Here is a 25,333-nt window from a genome sequence, read left to right as displayed (position 1 = left end):
TCAAGACAAATCAAAGCTGGAAAGAGTAGTACGTTGCGCATCAAAAAACATTGGATGTCGCCTCCCTACACTTTCCTCACTCTATTCCACCAGAATAATTAGGAAGGCAAAAAAAATCATTGCAGACAACTCCCATCCTGCACATCACCTCTTCAATCTCCTCCCATCAGGCAGGAGATATAGAAGTATCAAGAGCTCCACATCTCGCTTCAGAGATAGCACTTACCCCGTAGCCATTAGACATCTGAACTTGTATCAATATGCATATAGCACTTTAAAAAACTGAATGTAATTGCCTATCCTGCTGGTTTTTGTATTGTCCTTCTTGTTTGTGTATCTACGTATGGTTGGACTTTGCCTGGAATCTCAACTCATTTCAACCAAGCTGCTACATTAGGAAAATAAGGAAATAATCCACGGACCCCTGTAAGAAAAGAGACATCACACGCTCCATATATGGCCAGTACAGAATTCATTCCATATGTTGCTCTGACCCCACATGCCCCAAGGCACCAGCACTCACCCAGCAGTCTGCCGTCACCCAGGCGGATGCGTGCACGTAAAAAGTGAGGTCGCTTCTCGCCCTCAGGGCGTCTTACTGGTAATAATAATAGTAATAATAATACAGTTATAACTTGTTCAATAAATATTACTGAATTAGACATTTTGCTTAATTGACTGTTTACCAAATCAGCTGACTGTCCCAAGCTAAAATGGAGGATTGGAGGCCACCTTGTGCCCATAGGGCCTATGTCAATAATAATTGATCAAAACAAACTAGAATATGCCAGTAAATAATTTTCTCAGACTAGTTAAATAGTATCGCATTAACTTGCAGCACTTGTCTATAATGTACAGATAGCTAACTGGGTTAGCTTGCAGTGGAGCAACTCTGAAACATTACTGTGGGTGTTAAAGCAAAAATATTGACATACTGTAGGTGTTTGGCAGGGAGATCTTGCAGGATGTGGTAAAGTACACATTTGCTGTATCCTTGACTAGTTTGCTCTTTAAGCAAAGCGTCGGCCTGTCACGGTCGCTGCCTGTGCCACTGCATGCCACTCCCATTTCCCCTCTGCACTTTCTTCTCCCATGGCGCCTTCGTGCTGAGTTGATTCACCTGTTAAACTCACTTGTGCCTGATCTGGTTTAAACATCCCCAGAGAATAGACTATATAAGTACCATGCTTACTAGCTGCATGACAGAATCATTTTCTGTTTGTTCAAGAGTTGTTTGCTGCAAAAGTCTACTTTAGTTTAATTGTTCCTGCATTTGGGTCTGACCAGCGACTGGGTTTGAGTCCTGACAGGCCAGTATCAGGCATTCAAAGCTTTACATAACCATTAATGTCAGAGCGGCTGGCCTGTATTCATAAGTCCAGTGTTCCAAGTATTTTGGGATGATATTGGCTACTTTAACCACAAGAACCCTATAGTGTCTCATTCTGGGGCAAACATGAGACATCTGGCAAAAATGGCAGCTCTACAAGCTCATAAGACGTTGCATTGCGAATCTTGCGATATGTTGCCGTGACGTTGCGATATGTTGCAGTGTTGTGTTAACATCCCTGTGAATTCCAGCACTATAGCTTATCTGTGCAGTGCCTCAGCCTCAGAGTGCTGGGTCAGTTGGGCTCAGCTTCCTTCCTAATGTTCTTATTCCTAATTAGCCCTGTTTGGAACCTCACCTCACATGTATTCATGTTTCACTTGAATGAGTGGGAACTGGTTGCTGATTTTAAAATTGACAGTAAAACTAGTTCAGCTGGTTATAGCCCCACCTTTGACCTAGACCAGATTTGACTGAGAGCCTGCCATCACTCAACCTTCAGCTTTTTTCCCTAAATGAGTTCACATACTAGAGCATGTCTGAAATAAGTGTCAGAGCTGAAATCGACATGTAAATATGAAATAAATGCTTAAACATGTAGCTAGGTGTAATGTTAGAGACCACATAAGTGAACCTTTCAAGCCTGTTTTCTATAAGCCATATCTCCGATTCAATTTGAAGCTATGATTCCCTGCTTTCATATGACATGAAAAAACTAAGAAAAATTATATATATATACACGTCTTGCTATCAAGGACTGGGGGGGGGGAATTAAAAGATTTCAGTGCACTGTGCCTACACATGTTGCGACCGCAGGTCGCAACATGTGTAGGCACAATGCAAGGAATAAATGCATTCGCCATGTATCCGAAGGAAGTCTGATCCAATCACTTTTAGATTTCTCCAGTTTAATCCTGAGTTTAAGTTTTTTAGTGTTCAAGATCAAATTTTAGGCATGTTTAAGCCTCGAGGAAAATCCGTGTTGAGGTTCTTAATCCACTGTTTTTCATTAAAACGTCTTTGTCCTACTGTCCAGTTAGGATTGTGTTGAAGTCCAGCGCATTTTAGAGCTCCAATGCCGTGCGCCATGAAATGTTGCACCAATCTTGTGGTTGTCTTTTTGGCATTGTTAATATTGTATCTGTGTCGTCCCAGCCTAGTACCTATTGTTTTACCTGTCTCTCCGACATATTGTAAACCACATTTTTCACATGTGATTAAATAAATGCAGTTGCTGGTTCTGGCTGTTATTTGTTGTTTAATCTCCAAGACGCGTTTTGTGGTTCTATTTTTTACTAATTGTTTGGGTTTGAAGTATTCTGGTCCCTGGCGTGCTGGTGTGTTGATTTCTTTTAGCTTGCTGTGTACTAGATAATCTTTAAGGTTTATATTTTTTCTGTAGGCCGATATAAATTTATAATCTTTTAGAAGATCGTCTGTTCGGTTCTCAAAATTCCTTTTTATTCTGTTGTTGGCTAGTGTGCTCTGTGTTGAATAACTGGTTATCAGGGCCAATTTGGGGCCTGTATCTCGCACTTTTATTTCTAAGAAGGTATTTTGGGCTTTCCGGAGGAAGGTCCTAGTGTATCCTCTTAGTCTGAGAGCATTAAATAGAGTTTTACAAGCTATTTTGAAATCACTTCTTTGCGTGCAAATCCTATGGAACCTTAGTAGTTGTGATTTGACTATTCCTGTGTAGGAGTGTGTCGGGTGGAATGACGTTTTGTGTAATAGGGCGTGAGTGTCTGTTTCTTTAAAGAATACTTTTAAGTCTAATTTCCCATTTGTGTTAAAGTTTGGGCCCTTGAAGATTGTTACATCAAGAAAGTCAATCCTTTCTGTGTGTGTCACATATTTTATCGTTATGGATCTATGATGGCTATTTAAAACATCAATAAATTCCTGGAATTCTTCTTGGCTATGTTCCCATATTCCAAATATATCATCTAGAAATCTATAGTAATGTGTCGGTTTAAGTCTGCATTTTTCTAGTGCGGTCTGTTCCCATATGCTCATGTAAATGTTTGCATAAGATGGTGCAAATCTCTTTCCCATGGCCGTGCCTTTGATTTGTAAATAGAATTTGTTGTTAAAGGAAAAATCATTCTGGGTTAGATTTAAGTCTAGTAATTGGAGTAATTCCTCCTCTGGTCGACTTGTGTCTGGGTATTTACTAAAGACTTCCCTGACTGTTTGTAGCCCTGATTCTGTTTCAATGTTTGTGTAGAGGCTGTCTATATCTATTGAAAACAGAAGGGCCTCCTTTCCTACTTTAATAGCTTTAATTTTGTCCACAAAATCGTAAGTGTCTTTTATAAAACTGGGGTGTTTTATCGACAGTGGGTTCAGGAAATATTCAATAAACTCTGCTGTCTGATACGTCTCGCTGCCACAGTCCGACACAATTGGTCTCCCGGGTGGAATTTCATATGGTATTACTATTGTCCATGAATCCGGGCTTTTGTGTATTTTTGGTAAAAGATAAAATATCCTAGCCCGTGGGCTATCCTGTCCTATTAAGTATTGATGTTGTTTGGCGTGGGGGGGGGGGGGAGGTTCCTCTTTCCCAACGTTTTATAGTCTCACGTAGCAACTATTCCACAATCTCCGAATGCTATATAGTCTGGAACTATAGCAAAAAGCTCAAAACCACTGATTTTAAAACGCTTCACATACACATGTATATATGCCTACAATACAGCTGTGGCAGCACTGCAGGGAGTAAAGATGGTGATGTTTCTGTACCTCAGAATAACAAATGTGAAGAAGAAAGAAATGCTGTTCATATTGGACAAAATATATTCCTGCACTTGAACTCCTGTTTTCCTCACTTAAATGGTCTCCCACATGAAAAGCCAAAATCTTAACCACTAGCGTAAGGCTACTGGTTAAGAGAGAACAGTGAAGTGCCTAAAGAAACTAGGATATCAGGTAACCAATGAATATTGTTGACGGGCAATGAATAAGTACTTTATTGTTACGTGTACATAAGAGTAAAACTTATTTTAGTTTGGCTTTCCTTTCCTATGCAGCAGCATAACATCAAACAACAAACAAAGGGATAGAATAAAGAGTGCAAAAAAGAGCAAACAAAGAGTAAAAGAATCACACCCGTGTGAACCGAGTGGTGCAACTCCCCTCTCCCCCCCCCCCCCCCCGCCCCCCCCCCTCCTCTCTCTCTCTCTCTCTCTCTCTCTCTCTCTCTCATATTAGCAGGCAACACTGTCTCTCTCTCTCTCTCTGTTACTGGCAAACAGCGCCCCTACTGGTACTCATTATGGTGCTCATTAACACATACATAGGTGTGTGTGTGTGTGTGTGTGTGTGTGTGTGTGTGTGTTTGCATGTTTGTGTTGGGGGAGGGGGGTTGGGTAGCGTTTTCCTTTGCCCTGTTTCGCTCTGGTTCTTATCAGTTCGTTCATGTACCTGATTGTTTGGGGAAAGAAGCTTTTTTGCTGTCTATTTCCAGTGGCTTTGAGACGGCAAAACTGTTTTCCATGCGACAGCATCACCAAACAGTCGGGGGTCTCTTCAATCCTTCCGTGAGCTTTGCTGACACAGAGTTCATCGTACAGGGCTTGGATGGGGGGCGAGCACATCTGCTGATGCGTTCGGCTGTCCGGCAGAGCAGACCTCTCATTCTGTGTACCTTAATGACCAAGTGAATAGATAAAACACAAATAAAAAGTGTGTCAGGTTAATCTCTATTCCTTGAGCTTTTGGGTCTGTGGCTCCCCGGCTATGGTCTTAAGATGCTATTGTGTGGTTCATCTTTCCCTCATCTCTATAACAGAAAAGCAAGTTGGGATGTTGTCCGACCAAGGAATGATAAGCATCCCTGCAGCAGGGGCAGAATGTCAATATTATATTGACTTGTTTATATTATAGTTTTTTATAGCCTCATGGCCTTGTAGGTGTTGATGAGGGATTGTACTTTTTTCAGTGCATTTCCAAACTGTTTTTATACCCAGCACCTAATCAAGTGAACTTGATTCAGCCGGAGGGACACTTCCTGACGAGGGAACTTAGTCCCGAGAGCACTTCAAGTCAAGAGACTAGTTTAAAAAAGGGGGCTTGAGTATATGTATGCACCCTTGAGCACAGAATGAAACCCCTCGAGTGAATCTGACTGAACTAACTCCGCAAGCTACGTATCATTTGTGAAAAAAGCACCTGCTGCAACGGTGATATTCATGTAATTGTAAAGTAAAAGTTATCCTATATGCATTAATACATGCACTAAATTAAATTTATTGAATTTCATAATACATTTGCTTAGAATCTGTATGTAAACATGGTATTAAATCTTTAAGTTATTTACAGTGGAAACCTTTGCTTAAAGGCCAGTCCACTCCAGGGAGGCAGGACCTTTAGGGGCAGCGGTGGCCGAACGGTTTGCGGAGCGGTCTTGATATCGGAAGGTCGCTAGTTCGTATCCCCGGACCGGCACGTTAAAATTACCACCGCTGAAGTGCCCTTGAGCAAGGCATTGAACCCCTACCATGAGCAGGGCCTGGCTGTAAACAAGTTATTGAGCTTAGTCCAGTTACCCTGGGTAAATATAATAACTTTGCTTTGCTTTGCTTACATGGGAAGTGAGGAAGAGAGAATTTCAGCAAAGGAAAAGGAAAAAACTACTTAACGGCGCTTAATGTCGCTTCGCACACGTTGCGGCGGTCTCCTAAAGCTGTTGTATGCATCTTTGAAACATCTCACAAACACTCAAGCGATCGAACAGGTCTCCGTGAACAGACAGTGGGTAAATCTGCGTCCTATGAAGGGTGGAATAAGCTACGAGAGACCCTAGGGTACCGCCGTCCAAATTTCAGAAAAGGTAACCTAGGGTTCCGAAAGGGGCTAGCATTTTCCAAGGAGAGAGGGTCAATAATAATAGAATGCATCATTTGGTTCTATCTATAATTTTGAAAAGTGTGTTTTAATATGGGGTTATGAGTGGAGTGATAACACACAGAAAGCTACCAGCGCTACAATGCTATCACATCTTTTCTAGCACTAGTAGGGGGTGTATACTATTAGGGTGTACAGGTATACCTTCCCAAAAATCACCATGACAATTAGTAGGCCTACCACAGACGAAAAACAGTCTAAGTCCAAATTTCATTCTGACCCCTCCACGAAAAGGCCTCGTTGTCCTGAACCCTTATCTATAATTTATACATTATGGATAAATAGTGTGGACTTAGACTGTTTTTCGTCTGTGGCATTTATTCACCCCAGATGGTACCCATAGCCCAAATTTAAAGTCCTGCATGGCTCACAGACAAGTTGAAATTTGTTGTACATCCTTGGTCAGAGAAAATAAATATTGCTACTAAATATCTTATATTTATTTAACAGGTGACAACAATATAATGAAAGAATGGAACCATAAAAAATAAGGGGCCCTCTTGAGGGTTAATCCAACCAAATATGTGCTGTGAAAATGGAAAAGCTGGGAGAGGCCTAAGTAGCCTATAGAAGTAGAACTATGGAAATACATTATAGAAAATAAACAGTGACCAAACTTCTGATTCACTGCACTAACAGAAAAACAAACCTCACAGTCACAGGGAAATTAACTCCTGCAGGGAGTTTATTTGCAGAGACTGAAAACTGCAGAGGCACTGAGGCAGTTATTTGTCAAACATATTTGAATGGGAACCCGGAGGTTGTTTGTTTGCTATGTAGATCTTCTTAGGTCTTATTCTGCACGAGCAAACGAGAATAGCTGTAATTCCACAACTATTTCTGATGGGGGGGATAACACAAAACAATGACATATGTAATATGAATATGATTTCATAAATATGTAACTATGAAGGACCGCGAATATTTGTAATAGTGTGATAGCCTAAAGTAAAGACTGACCTTAACACGTACCGTCATTCCTGTGGACAGATGATAATAGGCCAGCCGCCATGAACAAAACGGATTTAGGCGGTATAGCGCTTGCGGCTTTACCATATGGGTATTCCTGTCGTTCGACTAAAACAATTGCTAACTGTATCTGTGCTATTATCCCCCTAGAGAATGAATTGAAATAAAGTCACTATAGTAGCCTGCCCTATAGTCCTAAAATGACAAGCTGAAATAATGGCTTTATTGACTGACTGGCTGGTAGGCTAATTGATAATCCCCCCATGGGCAGCACACTCACAAGGTGATGATCATTGTGGATTAATTATAGGCACTAGCAAAGTGTCGAAGAAGCAAGCTGCTTGCTTTAACGTCAGATTGCATGATTCACCGGTAAGCAATATTACATGAGAGGGTATTGTCGTGTAATATTGTAATATTATATACATGCATTCAGAACACTGAATGCATGTAGCCTACGGGTGGTCAAATTACTGGCATTTAATCCTATCAATGGTGATGTCATGATCTCCCCTCCCCGAACTTCCCACAGGCTTTGTATGTCTAGCCTAAAGAATAACATGAATAAGTAGCTGGCTACGGGAGAGAACGGTATAGTCTAGTTAGTATAGCTATATTACTGAGAAGAACGTGCATCAGAAGACTGGAATGAGAACTAGACTCGACAGAGTTCAGGCTTGGGTGAGTGTGCGTCGACTCGTGTGGATAATATTTCCTACTAATAATTTAAATGATGATCAGGCAAAAAAAAAAAAAAACTAAATCTGTTATATAAAAAAGTTGATTTGAGTTCATTGTCTATAAAAGCTTAAAATCAATTGAAGTTGAAAAAAGCATGAATATGTTTGTGACTCATATTGCGAGATTTTAGATAAGTCTGATTTCAGGCTAGCCTATAACTTAGTAGGCTAAATACTGCGAAGACATGTTAGAACTTTGATATGTTTATTGACAATGCTTACAGACAGTAGCCTACAGAAAATACACAATACACAGTATAAAATTACCATCAAAATAATGCAAGCATTATTTCCATTGCAGTCCCTTGCAGTGTGTGTGTGTGTGTGTGTGTGTGTGGGTGTGTACACAAGAGACTTATACGTTAACATGATAGCCTACACACAGGATATGCAATAGGAAATACTGGATCCTGTTGTAAAGTGTGAGCGCCATGTTCACCTGAAAGGGGAAACACTCATGGATTAACCCTATAGCCAGTTTATTTTTTTAGTGACCCCCATCCCCATGATCTTTCTCCACTAGTGCCTGCAGTGTCACCCTTTGGCCAGATTGTCAGCATTGCACAGTGCACACAAGAGTTCTCACTTCTCATAGTTTGACAGATTGCAGGATGCATCTCACTGATTTTGCTAACTGTGCCTTTTCCTTTTACCCTCTCTCAATCTCTTTTTCCCTCTGACACGATCAATGCAGATGGCTTTCCACCCTATGAGCCTGGTTCTGGCTGAGCTTTCGTCAAGGTATGGGAGAGTTTTTCCTTGAAAAATAATTAAAAATACAAAAATCGCTACCAACTATAAACTTTAAGGTTCTTAATTAGGAAAACACTAACAAACTAATCACATAACTGCTGACCGGCTGTCAGCATTAAGCATTTTTTATAGGGGGTTATATGTATACCATACCTCTGTATTAAAAAATACAGTAGTAGTTTTCTACAACTTATATTAATGAAATGTAATCCATAGACCTAACGTATTAAATATAAAATTGTTGCAAAAATCTTAATGTTAATTTTGTTTTGATAAATGTGCACAATTACGTAACGAATGGCCTAGAAATGTTCAACATTACATGACTGAGTATTACGTTTTGGAAAGGTGGTTTTATGTAATTCAACATGCTAATAGAGGGTATGCACATGCATAAAGTGGCAAAGTGAGTTTAGCGTTGTTTAATTATCAGATAGGACGTTTCTGTTTGGATGGGCTGTCAAGGCCAGAAAGTACAGTTTCCACTCAGTACTAGTCAGTAAGCGGTCCCGCATAATTTCCAGGTATAATGATGATGCCACATGCATATCCTCTATCATAAAGACTAAACCTTTATCTAGTTAAACTTGTAGTCCAACTTGGCATGGCAGTTAGACATCAACTTCTACCTCATGATACAATTTGACATGGAGTTGCTTTGTTTTCTCATTGTTGCAGACAGTTGTTTTCTGTATATGTGGACTACGGATGGAAATTAGCATTCTTGCTCAATCCATTCCTCTGTCCAGTCCAAATAAACAAATAAATAATAGATTTCCATTTCCACTTTGGAAATGGGTTTTCCTTGAAGGCCTCTGATGTTGGTGGCAGAGAGCAGAGCTTTGGCATTTTATGTCTTTGTCTTTGCCATCTGGATTCCATGCCTTCATCCTAGCACCAGACAATGCGGACATTGAGGTACCATCATCAATGCTATAGCAAGTACAATTTAATTTTGTTGCTTGGGATACGACGGCTTCTATGTCTGCCGTTAGATCAACTATTAGTGTCATGGTCTGTCTCCCTACTATGTCTGCTTGCCAGCCACTCCCACACTCTCACATGCCTCAGTCCTAGTTACTCACCTGTCCCCACCCCCTCATCAGCACAGCAGTTCCTTGCCCATTTACAAACTGCGATCACTTCTCCAATCAACCTGCTCCCTTTAAAACTGGACTCATTCCACACACACACTGCCAGAACATTCTTTGTGTTTTCCCTGATCCTCTGATTCTTCGTCGTGCCTAGAGAGGTTTGCATCATAGACTTCCTGTTTTTTGCTGTTGTAAGCTTTACTTTTGTTTAATTTAATAAATAAGTTAATTTGAACTTTCCTGCTTGTGGCTCCTGCATTTGGGTTCTATCGTCTGCCCGTCGTGACAATTAGCTCATGCTGTGACTGTATTGGTGATGCATACGTTTGATCTACCATCAGGTTTGGGATCATTCTACGGCTGGATGAATAACAAATACCTAAAGTGGGGGTTTATCCTCCTCTTTGTAATTGTTAATGGCATCATCTTCATCATTGTGGCTGGCATGAGACCATCTGAGGTGGCTGGCATGAGACCATCTGAGGTGGCTGGCATGAGGAGATCACCTGAGGTGGCTGGCATGAGGAGACCCCCTGAGGTGGCTGGCATAAGACCCCCTGAGGTGGCTGGCATGAGACCCCCTGAGGTGGCTACCGTGGCTGGCATGAGATCCCCAAAGATGCACAGAGCCATCCTGGCCCCACAGCCGGCTCAAAACTTGTGCCCCTACCGGACCTCAACCCAAAACATCACCCCTCTCAACAACACCAAGCACCTGCTGGTTTCAGCCTATCTGGACAACAGGGTGAAAGATTGGGATTTGCGCATCATTGGAATATTCAGGAGAGATTCCATCCTGCCCCTTCATTGTTTTTTCTGCTGTAGGAGCTACTTCTCCATCCACAGCACTCTAGCTAGCATTGAACCGCACACAGACAATTTTGGTTTTCCCTTTGTGACTACGGACGTCATGTGTCAGATTCCTGTTGGCTGTGATGCAACCCACGTCACCCTGTCGATTCACCCAGACAGCATGGAGGCACACCAGCAGATGTTTCTCCCCATAGGCAACCAGGAAAGTAGCGGGACAGAGGAGAGAAGGCCCCAGTTTAACTTCACAGTCTGCATCTCAAACCTGTTCGGAGATTACAACAATGTGCTTCAGTTCACACAGGCCCTGGAGATGTATAGGTCAGTCCCTTTAAATTAATTATATATATATAATGGTGCATTTATGATTCTGTGTATGCCAAAACATAAGTCCTCTGAATGTTGACAGAATGGTGTCTTGTTTGTTTGGGTTGACTTAACACACAACGATGACCTCCAAATGTTAAACCCACCTTTACCCCAGACTGCTTGGCGTGGACCGGGTGGTGGTCTACAAGACTAGCTGTGGTCCAGATCTTGACCGCTTGCTACACAGTTACAGCCAGGAGGGCTTAGTAGAGATGGTTCCCTGGCCCATAGACAAGCACCTCCAGCCATCGCGAGGATGGAAATATACAGAGCATGGAGGGGACCTGCACTACTTTGGACAGCTGACCACACTCAACGAGTGTATATACAGATACATGGACCGCTCTCGCTATATCTTGTTGAATGACATAGATGAGATTATAGTACCATACAATCAACGCAGCCTAATGCCTCTGATGAACGAGCTACAACAGCAGCATCCAAAGGTAGGATTTTCTGTGGATTGGTGCATGTGTCCATGTGTCTTGTGAATACTGTATTTGTCTATAGAATGGAAAGAGAGATATGATGCATCTTACATATTTTGGTATTCATTTATATGCATTCTTAATGTTGTATTTCTGTACTTATCCAATACCCCATCCATCCTCTAGGCAGGGGTGTTCCTCATTGAGAATCACATCTTTCCAAAGCATCACTTTGAGCCCAGTGCGAAGTTCCACATGCCCCAGTGGGAAGGGGTGCCAGGAGTAAATATTCTGGAGCACATCTATAGAGAAGAGCCAAACCGAAACATTATCCACCCCTACAAGATGATAGTTCAGCCAAGGTGACACAGTTAGTTCTAAAGTTCTACAATAAGACTTTTCCAAGTCAATAAATTATGGTGACATACTAATCCACCTATCTGCAAATACATATAATGCCATGAAATTCTAAAAAGGATGTAATACCAATACGTATGAGAATAGAGTCAAATTAAAATCTGACATTAACCATTCAGTCTGTAGCCATTTTAACACTTAATTAGAATTGACAAGAAGAACACAGAGCCCTGTCAGAAATTAATTTAAACGCAGTCGTAACCCTTAGCAGAAAATGACTAGTAGTATCAGATGTGGTAACTGTCTGTGTGTGTGTGTGTGTGTGTGTGTGTGTGTGTGTGTGTGTGTGTGTGTGTGTGTGTGTGTGTGTGTGTGTGTGTGTGTGTGTGTGTGTGTGTGTGTGTGTCACGCGCATCACAGGATGGTGGAGCAGACGTCCGTGCACTCTGTGCTCAAGAACTTTGGGAATACATTTAAGGTCCCTCCTGATGTGTGTCGCATCGTTCATGTTCGGGTTGCTCTACAAAGCAGGTTGACCAAAGAGCAGCTGCACGTTGACTCACGGCTGTGGGACTTCCACGATAAGCTGATCCCTAATGTAGACAAGGCTCTCAGGGAAATAGGGATGCTGAGGATAAATGGGAGATGATGGACCATGGACACAGCTGTACAGACTGACACATACAGCAAGGGATGAACTTAAATAAATTCCAGTGGCAGGTTGCAGAGGAATTTATTTTACCAGTTATCTGAGTGAGTCCCCTCCCTCAGTGGTGCTGATCGAAGTATGATTAAGCAAGACGAGAGAAGAGAAGAAGAAATGCTTTCTGGTAAATCAAGTTTACCAAGGGTAACTGGACTAAGCATCAGATACTTGTTTACAGCCAGGCCCACATGGAACATTTCATGGTAGAGGTTCAATGCCTTGTCCAAGGGCACTTCAACGGTGGTAATTTTAACGTGTCGGATCGCTGATTCGAACTGGCGACCTTCCGGTATCTAGACCGCTCCGCAATCCACTCGGCCACCGCTGCCTCTACTCGGCCACCGCTGCCTCTTAACTTGAAGTTGCCTCTGTAAATACAGTCACATTCCTTCCACAACCTGTCTGTCAACATGTACTTGGTATGACAATACAAATGACATCTGAATGAGGTAAAAAGTACCGGTATGTGATAATAAGCTTGGGGCCAGGAACATACACACGTCAATTTCTGATCAAAATAGAATACAACATTATGGTTGATTATGCCACACAGGAGAGATGATATAGTGAAAGAACAAACCATGGACAGTTCATTGAAACGTATCTGGTCTCAGTTGACCCTTGTTCCTCCTTTTGAACTTGGGAGAGAATGATGGGCCCTTATTTATCTAATTAATATTTACTTTGAACCATACCAAACAACATGACCTCTAATAAGACTATTGTTAAATGGTTATTTATTTAGTTGTAAGTTTCACAAAGAGGTCACACAACGGAGGAAGTCAACAGAGGTGAATTTATGATTTGGGGACAAAGTGGATTGGACCTTTTCATGTTCATGCGTTTGCATCCCACTGCATGCTGTGCCATCACATCTCAATATACTGTGTAAAAGTACTGTGTTGACAACACAAATTAAATATTATGCTTTAGTTTAGTGCAGCGGTTCTCAAACTTCTTGGGCCATGCACCCCATGTTACCCCCCCCCCCCCCCCACGGAAATAAAAATTGCATAAGCTATATAGACATATATTTCCTATATATCCACATATATAAACCTGAATGACATATATGCAGCATAGGCTATATTCTTCATATGCATGCCATATATTGGCATATGTTAATATATTTAAATAAGGCACTCACGCACCACAAGGGAAAGGGGTGCACGCACCAGTTTGGGAACCACTGGTTTAGTGCAGGGATACTCAAATAGATTTACCTGTGGGCCACATTACAAAAATGGCAAGGGGCCAGGGGCCAGTAGATAAAATTACGACATTAATGATACTTGATAACTTCTCTCTTTCAATTGCTTTATTTTCGCAAAATGTATCAAAGTACAATGTGCATGCACACAATATGTAAATAAATAAATGTGTTACATTTTCTTGCATAAACACAAAGAGCTGTTTCCATAACTGCACAAATTATTGCACATAACATGAGTAGCTGTTATAATAACATAATAACATAACATGAGTAGCTCTTTGCCTGCCTGCCTGCCTGCCTGCCTGCCTGCCTGTCTGTCTGTCTGTCCATGACTCTGAGTAGTTATTTGTCTGTCTGTCAATGAGTAGCTGTCTTACTGTCTGCCTGTCTATGAGTATAGCTGTCTGCCTGCCTGTCTATGAGTAGCTGTCTGTCTGCCTGCCTGCCTGTCCAATTGTCCATGAGTAGCTGTCTGTCTGCCTGTCTGAGTAGCTGTCTGCCTGCCTGCCTAATTGTCCATGAGTAGCTGTCTGTCTGCCTGTCTATGAGTAGCTGTCTGCCTGCCTGCCTAATTGTCCATGAGTAGCTGTCTGCATGCCTGTCTATGAGTAGCTGTCTGCCTTCCTGCCTGTCCAATTGTCCATGAGTAGCTGTCTGTCTGTCTATGAGTAGCTGTCTGCCTGCCTGCCCAATTGTCTATGAGTAGCTGTCTGTCTGTCTATGAGTAGTTGTCTGCCTTCCTGCCTGTCCAATTGTCCATGAGTAGCTGTCTGTCTGTCTATGAGTAGCTGTCTGCCTTCCTGCCTGTCTGTCCAATTGTCCATGAGTAGCTGTCTGCCTGCCTGTCCAATTCTCCATGAGTAGCTGTCTGTCTGCCTGTCTATGAGTAGCTGTCTGACTGCCTGCCTGTCCAATTCTCCATGAGTAGCTGTCTGTCTGTCTGCCTGTCTATGAGTAGCTGTCTGCCTGCCTGCCAGCCAGCAAGTTGGTTAACAGAAAATAAATTGTTATGGCTGAGTAAAATAAAATACAATAAACACAATTTGCCTGAAAATAGATTACCCAGCTATGACCTTTTTCATGAAAAAAAATGAGTAGTGATATGGCTGACTGAGTAAAATAAAACAATCTACCTGAAAATAGATAGCTATAAGTGAAGAGCAATTTCCGCAATTTCCATTTCCGCATTTCCGCAATTTCATAATTAAAAATATTTAATTATGCATGTGTGAAAGTTCTCTCACATTTAGTACCATAGAAGTAAGCTTTTATAATAGGGGGATCAATGACATATCAGACAAGTATCACTCCGCACATAATCATTTCATGTTGTAGAACTTGCGATAGTGGGAATTAAACCAGTGCTGGACCACTGGTGTTGGTCAATCACTTACCTGATTGACCAACACCATGTTTAGTATATGGTTCTCTTGTTTTTCTAGCTTGTACCATGGCATTCAACCGTGTATAATTCTCCAAAGCAAAAAGTCAGAACAAATACCTATTCTGAAACTTCTCTGCAGCTGCTCTACTGGTATGGCTCCATTACTTCAAAAGAATCACACATGTTGGTCCTATAGTGAAGTTCAACTCATTTATTTATCAGAAAGTAATGTGCACCAGCCAAATACAGCGGCACAGACATTAAGCAAAGCTTTGCTAATCAGTGAAGCAGACGATGAAATTACTTATGGTATTTATTTCTTAAATAGAGTACAAAAAACAGTAGAATTCAGTATATTTCACCCCCAAAATAAAATATCTGGATTGGAGCTTTGGAAATTTAATTTATAAATGAAGTAATCATTCACTTCCTAGCTGCAGGAAACATGAGGTATGCCTCTAGCTTTATTTTCCTGTGGCAATGTTATGCCACACAATTCCATGTTTTTTTTTTGTTTCTTGTATGTCCTGTACAACTAAATTTCAGCTGACAGCAACAGGGAATATACTGACCCAGTTAGGAAACATCTGTCTGTAAGGAAGTCCCTACATTTTGTTTTTGTCAGCTCATAATGATGCAGTAGCCAAGGGCACACAGAAAATCAGCAGTTTCACATCCTGAAACTTGAACATTAAGGCAGGGCATATATATACACACACTATCTCTTATTGCCACCTTTTCACTAATTAATAAGAAATCAAGTTGGTATGGCTGGAAAACACTCAATATCCAAGTTGAACAAATTATTCAAAACAAATTAGTCCTACAGTTATCCAGTTTTCCCCTGAGACAAGTGTTACGGAATATTGCATTTCCAATTTGTTAAAAACCCATAGGCCTTTATTCTCATTTCTCTACAATCCATTTCTTTCACTCCCTTTTATACAGTACTGACACTCACACCCCATATCCATCCCACACATCGGACTCGGACACATTTAGAGAAAACATAATCATTTGGAAACTATTTATTGAACATTTGCAACCAGATATCAGTTAAATACAGGACTTTCATTTCTCTCTCCCCAAACAGCAGGGACTGACTCCATCTAGTTGCACGCTCTGAGAGGAGGGAATGTTTTAGCCAATTTATACTTTGCCACAAAAACTTTTTCAACGATTGTCACTCAACAGACAAATTCTCAACTGATAAAAAGAGTTGTTATCGAGCGACACTTGACAAAAATTGTCGTGTGAAAGTATAAATGAGCCTTTAGAGTAAGGCGCACTCTGTGCTGGAAGTCTTTTGGCTGTCTTCTGATAAAGAGAAAAGAAATCAGGGTGCCGCATCTCAAATGTCCTGATGTTGCTTCCTCTCCTCTTCCCTCCTTCACCTGCAATGCCATGGTTAACAACAGACAAAAGCTTATCTAAGGGAGCATTGTGTCTATTGCTTTTTCTTTCCTGCCCTGCATTACGACAGAAATATATTTTTAAAGCAGGTGAAGAGGAAGCCAACTTAAGTCTACCGAGATGCGTCCATGGTGAAAGCGGCAGTCTCAGATGTGAAACGATTGAAAAGTTAAAAGTAAAATGATCAACATGTATATATTAGAAAAATGGCAATTGTTTTATAATAAACACCTCGCCTCACCTACTCCAAAGAAGACCAGGGTTATAAATTAAAACGGTCCAAATAAAAATCAATCAGCGAGACTTTGGGCCAATTCACTTCCATTTCAAGACTGGAAAAATCCTCATCGAACAAAAAAACCCCAAAGCCCAAATGGCACTTTTCAGTCTCTTGAATTGGAATCTAGACTCTGAATTGAATGGGAATCGACCCCAACCCTAAAATCAACTCTCTCTAATTTACATATATGGGTCAGGCGCTCTTCAACCATTCACCATTCTAGAAGTTGCTCCCCAGATGGTGGAAATATGGAGTTATGATCTCCGAGGGCTAGGCCACAGTTTTGAAGGTCTGCAGTATGAGGTTGGTTTGATGGATGAGCCGGTTTGCACTGATGAAGACATTTATCGCCCTGGACAAACAAAGAAAATAATTACTTATCGTACCTCAGACAAACCTAGACTGTTGAAACATTTCCTTTAGAACCATTTAGCCCAGGGGTGTTCAAACTTTTTTCAAAGGGGGCCATATTAGAAAATATTTAAACACCAAGGGCCTCCTGACATAATGTACCATCGGACTATAACAAAGTCACATACGGTACATATGCATCACATTTAAACAATTCTATTTAACCATCATCATCAATATTTAATTTAGAGCTCCAGACATCTTGTTGAAATATATCTTGCTTGTTCTTTTTTATAATGACTTGTGCTGCCCAAACACTGTACTTGCTTTCTCTCTCTCTCTCTCTGTGAGAGAGCATGGTCGAGTGACTATCAGTTTCTATTGAGAGAGAGACTGAGATGCGCCGATTATAATGATTACTTAACCCCTTTAAAATATGTAGGCCTATTTCCACAAACGTATATTCTATTTAAACTTTCTGCATTTGGGACACTAGTGTTTTCATATAGGCCGCTACATTTATTGCCGAGTCCGACATGAGATCACCTCGACTCTATATTTAACGTGGAACTGCTTGCATGTATGGACATCTGACAGGAGGCCACTTTGCCTGTTAGTGCTGTGCTTAACACTGCATGGACTTTAATCTTAAGTTTAAATATAAAATCTTCTAAATTAAACAAACATGTTTATTTCACCAGCATCTATCAAACTTTAGCTATACTCAGCATATTTTAAATATGTTTTAAGGTGATTGTATCATCTGTGACATTACATTATGTATTGGGCTTTTCCCCAAATTGCTTGTAACGGCAGCTTCCAACGCGTAAGTGAGAGAGAGAAGGGGGGAGAGAGAGAGAGTGCATTTCTCTTCATCTCTTTAAATAGCTATATATACTGCGAAATTAAACAGATTTGGTGATTCATATGTTGCGCGTAATGTGGCACCCCTTTCCAAAATAATAGACATACACAGCACACGCTATTAACACACTGCACCATGGCTGTCGGGACTCAGCAAAATGCATCAGCAAAATGAAGACAACGCATAGTTAAATTAGCCGAATGGGCTATCACAGGATGATCAGATGATCTTAAGAAATATATATAAAAGAAATATGGCAAGTTGACTGAAGTTCTAGATGATGCTGCGTTCCCCGGGGTGGGGGGGGGGGGGGACATGTACGCATGCACTGCACTCCTGTTCAAGCTAAGTGCGACCCAACATTTCCAATGTCAATTGTCAGGTGTGTGCTGTGAACAAAAGGTGTAACTGAGCCTTTTTTTCAGCCATAAGCTGATATGTCACATTACCAAAATTTGTAAGCAGACAAGCATGGTAAAAACGAATGACTCTGGGAAATTCCGTGCAGTAGTTGCATGGGACGTTCATAATACAATTCAGGTATGAAGCTGCGAGCCGTATCATCCCAGGGCCGCCCGCATTTGGCCTGTGGACCGCGCTTTGGACACCCCTGAGCCACTCTCTCAAGGACACTTTGACACGATGAAAAATGTCAATAAATACATTGTTTCAAATAAATAAATAACCAACATAAATTACTTAAGTTTTTATTGCTGCTTGGTCATTTACTGTGTACATTGCTTGTTCTGTGTAGCTGCCACAGCAGGAAGCATCATACCAGAGTATAACACTTACAGCGCTAGCTTTTATTGACAAATTATATTATTCACACCAGCATTTTTCCCAGTTGAGCTCTTAAAAGCCACATTTCCAGACTTCCGAAACTGATCATAAACTAGGAAGTTGGACGATGCGTGTTTAGGTCCTGTGTATCAGACGGAGCTAACCCAGAGCAGTGGAGGGCTTCACATCGTCGGCTCTGTGCTGTCAAATAAACCTTGTTTTGACCAAAAATGCCATCTAGGACAAGGAATAGGAGATACAGGCGATTGAAAGGACTGAGGCCGATTCTAAAAAAAAAGCCCTCTACATCCTGACCTAAGCTTTCTGAAAAACTCAAATATTTATATAGCAGCGTCAAAGTTTTTTAATTTTTGAATACTGTACATACTGTACTGAACCCCAAGAGGGGTTCCCGTCCAGAAGGGTTAGAACACCAAAAGGGGTTCCCGCCCAGAATGGGCTAGAATGAATAAACAAACAGGGCGCTGCTGTAAATATCAACAAAAGCCACTGACAGACATTCAGACAAGAAGAATGATAACTGGCTTTACGGACTGAACCATTTCCCTGGCGGCATGGAGCATAGCTTATCAAAACAGAAGCAGAAAGATGTTTGTTTAGTAAATCATTTTCTGCATGATTGTGAATGATAAGGCACTGTAGAGGTGAAATGAAGATTAAACTCTGCCACAGAGAAAACGACAGGAATCTACTCACTTTCCGTCTTTGAAGTACGTTTTAAGGGTGTCACTGAAGCTTTTGGAGTATTTCACAAACTCCTTTTTCTGGTGTTCCAGGGCCTGTGTGTGCAGGCAACAAAATACTGGGTTAACATTTAGAGACAAACCATGCAATGGCGCTTGGCCATGTACATGCGGGGCGAGTGGATAGAAACTTAAAATTGTTTCCCTGTGACGTTAATATCTTTCATATATACATGATGATAATGATGAAAATTAAAATCAGTTCATTATGAGACTATGGCGGACCGCCACAGTCTAGGTAATTAATGGAAAACACTGTTACAGTATGTGTTTGTGTGTTACTCACTCTGCGATTCTGGTACTGATATTTCTTAAACACATTGTTGACTGTATCCAAGAGCTCCTTTATCGCACTGGCTATGTCTCTGCAGAAAAAGCACAACACCAATCAGAGACGGTACCACTGACTTCAAATAAAATATATAAATGGTCTGGTTATTAACAAACATTCACTCGTCCTCTCACACAGTTTGTACTGTAGGTATTACCCTACACCTCCTGGACATGACACTAGTATGTCGCAGGTCTTGTGTTCTTTTTGTCTTTTGTATGAAAAAATCTATCTATCCACCTATCCATCAATCATGTGAACACAAGAATGAGTGTGCTGTAGATCCCATAGCCTGGACAAACTGTCACACCGTGATATGATACATAGTTTAGCGGCAAACATTGTTGTGTAATGCTCTGGTTACCGATTAAACCCATTTTGGGCGGGAACCCCTTGTCAAAATGGGTTAAGAGTCTGCTTAGTTCTTACCCATTTTGGTATTTGAATGTTTCTATATTACTTGCAGTTCCCCAGTACAGATGATCATTGATCAGCTATGTTTAACCTTCATGATAAACACCCAAAACCCAAAATCCGTACATATTACACTACTACTGTTTTGGCAGCGACGGAGGTGTTTGGGTAGATCGGGTTGACATTATTTACGATTCTGTGCTATTGGGTTCCAACTCGGATGGAGCTGAGTCGGCTCAATCAAACATCGCAATGTTCACCACGGCAACTCGCTCGCATTTAGCTCTCTCGTGGTGACTCTCGTGGCTCAAGTTCACTTGAGACGGCACCCCTCCGTTGCGGTCTATGGGGAGGATTTCAGTGTAATATGTATGTATTTTGGGATGTTCTAGTAGTGTATGTACGGAATTTCCAATGATCTGTGTTATTTCACCGTGGTTGGATGAGACAGAGTTGTCATAGCACACGTATCAGTACAGATTAACCTTTGGAGATGAATTCGGTTTTTATTTTATGTCACCACTATCATCATTACCACTGCTAGTGTTCATACTCACTTGATGGTCTGTAGGAAGCGTACTCTGTCATTGATCTCGTCAGGGATCTTGCTGAGAATGTGTTTAAGAGCTCTGGCCTTCTCATTCAGGTCCTGGAACTCCTGCTCAGGCCGGTCGATCATGAACTCTGTGAGATTGCAGATGCAGACAACCCAAGTGTTTAGTCTGCATTTCCTGAACCCAGATCATTCAGATGGAATGCAGGTGTAGAGAAACTGTCAACCAACCAAGTTTGAGGGAAAATACTGTATATGTTGTTGCAGAGTTGCAGATAAAAGAAGATACAGAAGCAGGCACAATTACTGACGTGCAAACTCACACGTGCCTGGCCACATGCATGCACACACACACACACACACACACACACACCTTCCACGTCATCGGCTGCCATGCGGAGTAGTGATTCAGTGAAGTTGATTTGGACATTCTTCTTCTCCAGAATCTTAATGATGATGTCTTGAGTCAAACCAGGGTTCTCCCTCTCCGCCTGGCAAAGTCCACACACATGTTCACCATTTAACGATCCCATTTTCTAACTAAATAAATCTTTATGCATTTAGCTAATTTAATTATTATAGTTTCTACATTCGATTAACACTTTCCCTCCCATTAATGAGTTCATTGATGTAGAACAGCTTCCCTCCCATTAACGAGTTACACGAGTTATGTTTTCATTGTTAAATTTGTGCTTTTAATACGTTTTAAGACTTATAACGTATTATCCGATGGGTTTCCATCGGACAGAGTGTGATAGGTGACACGTTCGGATGACGTCACCGGAAAAACAATAGTCGCACTGACTTGCTAAGGCTTCTGGGAAATTGAGGCCCAATGCAATCCAATGGCAATGGCGGCACGCAATGGGTGGCTCTGTCCTACACTCTTTGTTATTGATCGGCAGTTTGGATTATTTTTCAACACGACGACAAAGGATCACACCATTTTAAGGCAGATTTTCGGAACGTTTCGGCGGAGTGGTTCTAAAAAGGTTAGTGAAAAACTAGGCAGTCAAATGGGGATTGTGATGTTTTTATCCCACAATCAAACTGTTAAGCTAGGCCATTAAATTAAGACAATGAAATTATTATCAAAATATTATCCAAACTCAAACATCTTGAAAATATAAAACTTTTAATTTTAAAATATGAAACAAATAAATATTTACCACTAAACCTCATTAGTAAAATTGTATTTGATTCCATTTACGTCAATCGACTATTCAGTCTCAGACACACATTTCAAACATTAAAACCTTAATCAAACAGTAAAACAGAAGCTGGAATACAGTGAACACAAATTGAGATTGAGACAATAAAAGTTAAAAACATTGAAGAAAAGTCATTCAATTGAACAAGAGTTAAGGGTTTAAGGGCTTCTCCGTAAAAGGCAAGATTAAATCTGATTTGACTTTGCTGAGATTCCACTGGGAGGCTGTTCCAGAGTCTGGGTCCATAAGAGCTGAAAACAACCTCTCCATATATGTTTTTTGTCTTGCTACAGCGGATATTGGATAACTTAACTTAAAATGGGAGTCAGCAGATCTGAGGTCTCTACCCGAAATATTTCTTCTCAGAATGTTACCGATTTATTCTGGAGCGAGGATGTCAAAAATAAAATAATCTATACGACAATTCTAAAAAAAGACTTGCAACTTGCAAGCCAGTGTGAGGCCTTTAAAAAAACAGACCGATTTGCAAGCCAGCTAAAGGCCGTTAAAAAAACAGGGGTGATGTGAGCTTCCTTCCTGGTTCTAGTCAAAGCGCTTGCTGTAGCATTCTGTAAAAGTTATTCTACACCTACAGCATTACACATTTAGGAAAGCCAGAGGGCAGTGTGGGCCCTAATAGATTTTTCCTTCCTTACTTTTCATGAAAAATAGCTCATCTACAAAACACGTTTGGAGCCTGTAGATTGGCTATTTTTGCTACCTTTGTGCGAAAACATTTGGGCGGTGCCTAACCGCTCCATTATGTAGCAATGTATGTATGTCTGTCCCTGTGCCTGCCTGTCTCTGTGTCTGTATGTCCGAGCACGGAAAGCTGCAACGCCGGAAGCCCCCCTGGCCGCGTTCCTGGGGGTTTGGATGTTCCGGCGACCCCCACACAGTAACTGTCATTTCTCAACGGTTTCGGACGCAGGGCGGCTCGCCAGAACCGGGCTGCCCCCCTGGGCACGTTCCTGGGGGTCTGGATGTTGCGGTGACCCCCGTAGACCCCCACTTTACACAGGTGTGATTTTCTCCATTTTTTTGTTAAAAGATTAAAGCACTATATTGTGATAGTAATCATTGTCAGAGTGTTTGTTCAGTAACAGGTCTCTCAGCTCGTTAATAAATGTTCAGGTATGTGACAAACTTTCAGCCAATCAGGAGAGAGTACCCTTTTATCAGCTTCATTTTTTTGTGTTCCAGTTCCAATTTTGTCTGCTCATTTATTTGTCATCACTTCCAATTTCACTCGTTTAATCTGTCTGTATCCTGATTGAGTTCTCTATCTTGATTGGATAGAATTGGAATCCCAACCTGAAAATGCATGCTTTAATAAAGAGCTGGATAGACATGGGAGACTCCTGTTACTGAACAAACACTCTATAACTATGAATACTATCAGAATATTGAGCTATGTAACACTTATTTTAACCTAAGAAAAGCACTTCACATACCTTTAATTTACGAACAAACGTGAAGTTAAAATATGGAGATAAGAGTTTTCTGCCCAACAGCAATGATATAAAAAGGTTATGATGTGGCATTACAATTCTGCAGTGTAGAGATATTTTAAAGGGGAATTTTGTCCAAATTCGACTTGGACCTAATTAGTAATTTTCCTGTCTTTTTCAAACACAGCAATTGTATCAGACAAAATCTAGTGAAATGCAGTTTAGAGTGCCAACCATCTTGCAAAACAAGGCAGTGTCTACAATGCATCGGTAAACCATATCTGCACATCTGGCACCAAAATTAACAATACCTCAAGCAACACATCGGCTGTGATAGTTTCACTATTTCAAATGTCTGTCAAGCAACAGACAAGAGGAAAAATGAGGTTGATGCAACCGGTCTGATTCAAGCCAAAGTTAGAAATGTCTGAATGTGTGCAGTCGAAAATGTCAAACACATTACACGTGTGGTCGGATTACTAAAAGTCTAGGATGTCAGGCAGAAGTCCTACCTTAATGAATGCTGCTCTAAGCGTCTGAGCTGCTGACAAGTTGATCCTTTCCAGCTGAAAAACAAACAGGACACACACACACACACACACACACAGAGTAAAGACTGAGCAACCTGTCCATACATACTGCGTACACAAAAGCAAACCACACTCAAGCATTTAAGTCTTGTCACAATCTACATTAATACCGGAGGTCCTGCAACTGCTTCTAATGAATATGAACCACATAAATTAAGTAGTCGCAATAAACGCAATCACAGACAATTTTAGAAGTGTCCTGGACGGAGTATCCAGACGTAAAAACAAATCTCTACCTCATTGAATACTGGGTACATCACAGCGTAGAGCGTCATGGATACCATGGAGCTTGTCTCCGCTTCATTCTTCATCTCCTCCATTGTCATCCTCCAGGGAGGAGCGGCTTGGCAGTGAAAAAGTGCAGGGGAGGCAGACAGCAACTCTCACACACACTCACACATGCACTCGCCCACACACACTCACACACTCTGTAAACTCCAGAGTGATGATGGCTGGGGAAATGATGAGAGACCAGAACGGGATAGTCAGCTGTCTTTCTCAGATTTCACTCACTTCACCTACAGTAAGCTAAGACATGGCGTTTCTCGTCATCCCTGCTTTGAATAAGCTATTTATCTAGTCATATGATTGAACCATTCTGCTGTGAACTTCGTGACCACGGTTGCTGAGACATTGGAAAGCGCAGGCAAAACTGACTCGAATGCAGTCAGTGGAAGTCAACAGTTTGCATACGTTGCCTACTTCTTGCCTCCCTGCTAGCAAAGTAGCTGGTGAAATGCCAAATGCATTGTTTATGACAACATGGCACAACAATGTTATAACGTCAACATGATTAGGTTGGGTAACATTTATATCGACATAACCCAAATCACGTAAAGGTCCAATAGAGGCCTATGGCTGCTACCAGTTGTTAGCATAGCTTACATGCTAACTAACGTTGAAGGTACTAGGTTTATATTTACTGTTCACGTAAAACATAATCAGCAAACGGTTTTGTGCCGATTCTGTCACTCTAGCAACACGTGACAAATATCCAGCTACATCTACCTTTGGTGTGACTTGTTAAATTGCAGGGTTACGCCGTCGATCGTCTTTTAGCTGCTGTGTTTTCTTTACAATTGAAGGCGGAAGTTTTTCAGCACTAGCCTAGGCGACAGCTTCCGTTCATGACGCAACGATTCTCCGTCCAATCAACGGGTTAGCAAAGAGGAAGGCCTTTACGTAATCTCTCAAAACCAGATGAAGGGCAAGGCGACCACTGGGGACATGTAACTTTCCTTTCCTCTTCTACCCCTGCACAAGTGC

At 41.3% G+C, this 25,333-nt stretch overlaps 2 protein-coding genes across 3 annotated transcripts; one reads left to right on the top strand and one right to left on the bottom strand.

The window, feature by feature from the left end:
* The first annotated feature begins 10,197 nt into the window (after positions 1 to 10,197).
* On the top strand, positions 10,198 to 12,554 carry LOC308328946 (uncharacterized protein). 2 transcript variants are annotated; one of them, XM_080783079.1, is made up of 4 exons: positions 10,198 to 10,925; positions 11,089 to 11,419; positions 11,588 to 11,763; positions 12,179 to 12,554. In XM_080783079.1, exons 1-4 carry the CDS (start codon positions 10,240 to 10,242, stop codon positions 12,405 to 12,407), a joined length of 1,422 nt encoding a protein of 473 aa, XP_080639205.1. In that variant the 5' UTR covers positions 10,198 to 10,239; the 3' UTR covers positions 12,408 to 12,554. The 2 variants fall into 2 exon arrangements, with proteins under 2 accessions (XP_080639205.1, XP_080639206.1); XM_080783080.1 differs by having other exon boundaries at positions 12,192 to 12,411.
* Positions 12,555 to 16,058: 3,504 nt separating this feature from the next.
* On the bottom strand, positions 16,059 to 25,197 carry LOC308329103 (programmed cell death protein 10). Its single transcript, XM_080783308.1, has 8 exons — positions 25,076 to 25,197; positions 24,304 to 24,519; positions 23,990 to 24,043; positions 21,189 to 21,306; positions 20,820 to 20,946; positions 19,804 to 19,882; positions 19,471 to 19,553; positions 16,059 to 17,106 (listed from the first exon to the last, which is right to left on the bottom strand). Exons 2-8 carry the CDS (start codon positions 24,391 to 24,393, stop codon positions 17,025 to 17,027), a joined length of 633 nt encoding a protein of 210 aa, XP_080639434.1. The 5' UTR covers positions 24,394 to 24,519; positions 25,076 to 25,197; the 3' UTR covers positions 16,059 to 17,024.
* Positions 25,198 to 25,333: the final 136 nt, after the last annotated feature.

Source organism: Protomyctophum bolini (assembly GCF_963924005.1).
Source record: "Protomyctophum bolini genome assembly, chromosome: 15".
NCBI lineage: Eukaryota > Metazoa > Chordata > Actinopteri > Myctophiformes > Myctophidae > Protomyctophum > Protomyctophum bolini.
Note: the sequence above shows the minus strand (reverse complement) of the source record. Positions and strands in the feature narration are given on the sequence as shown.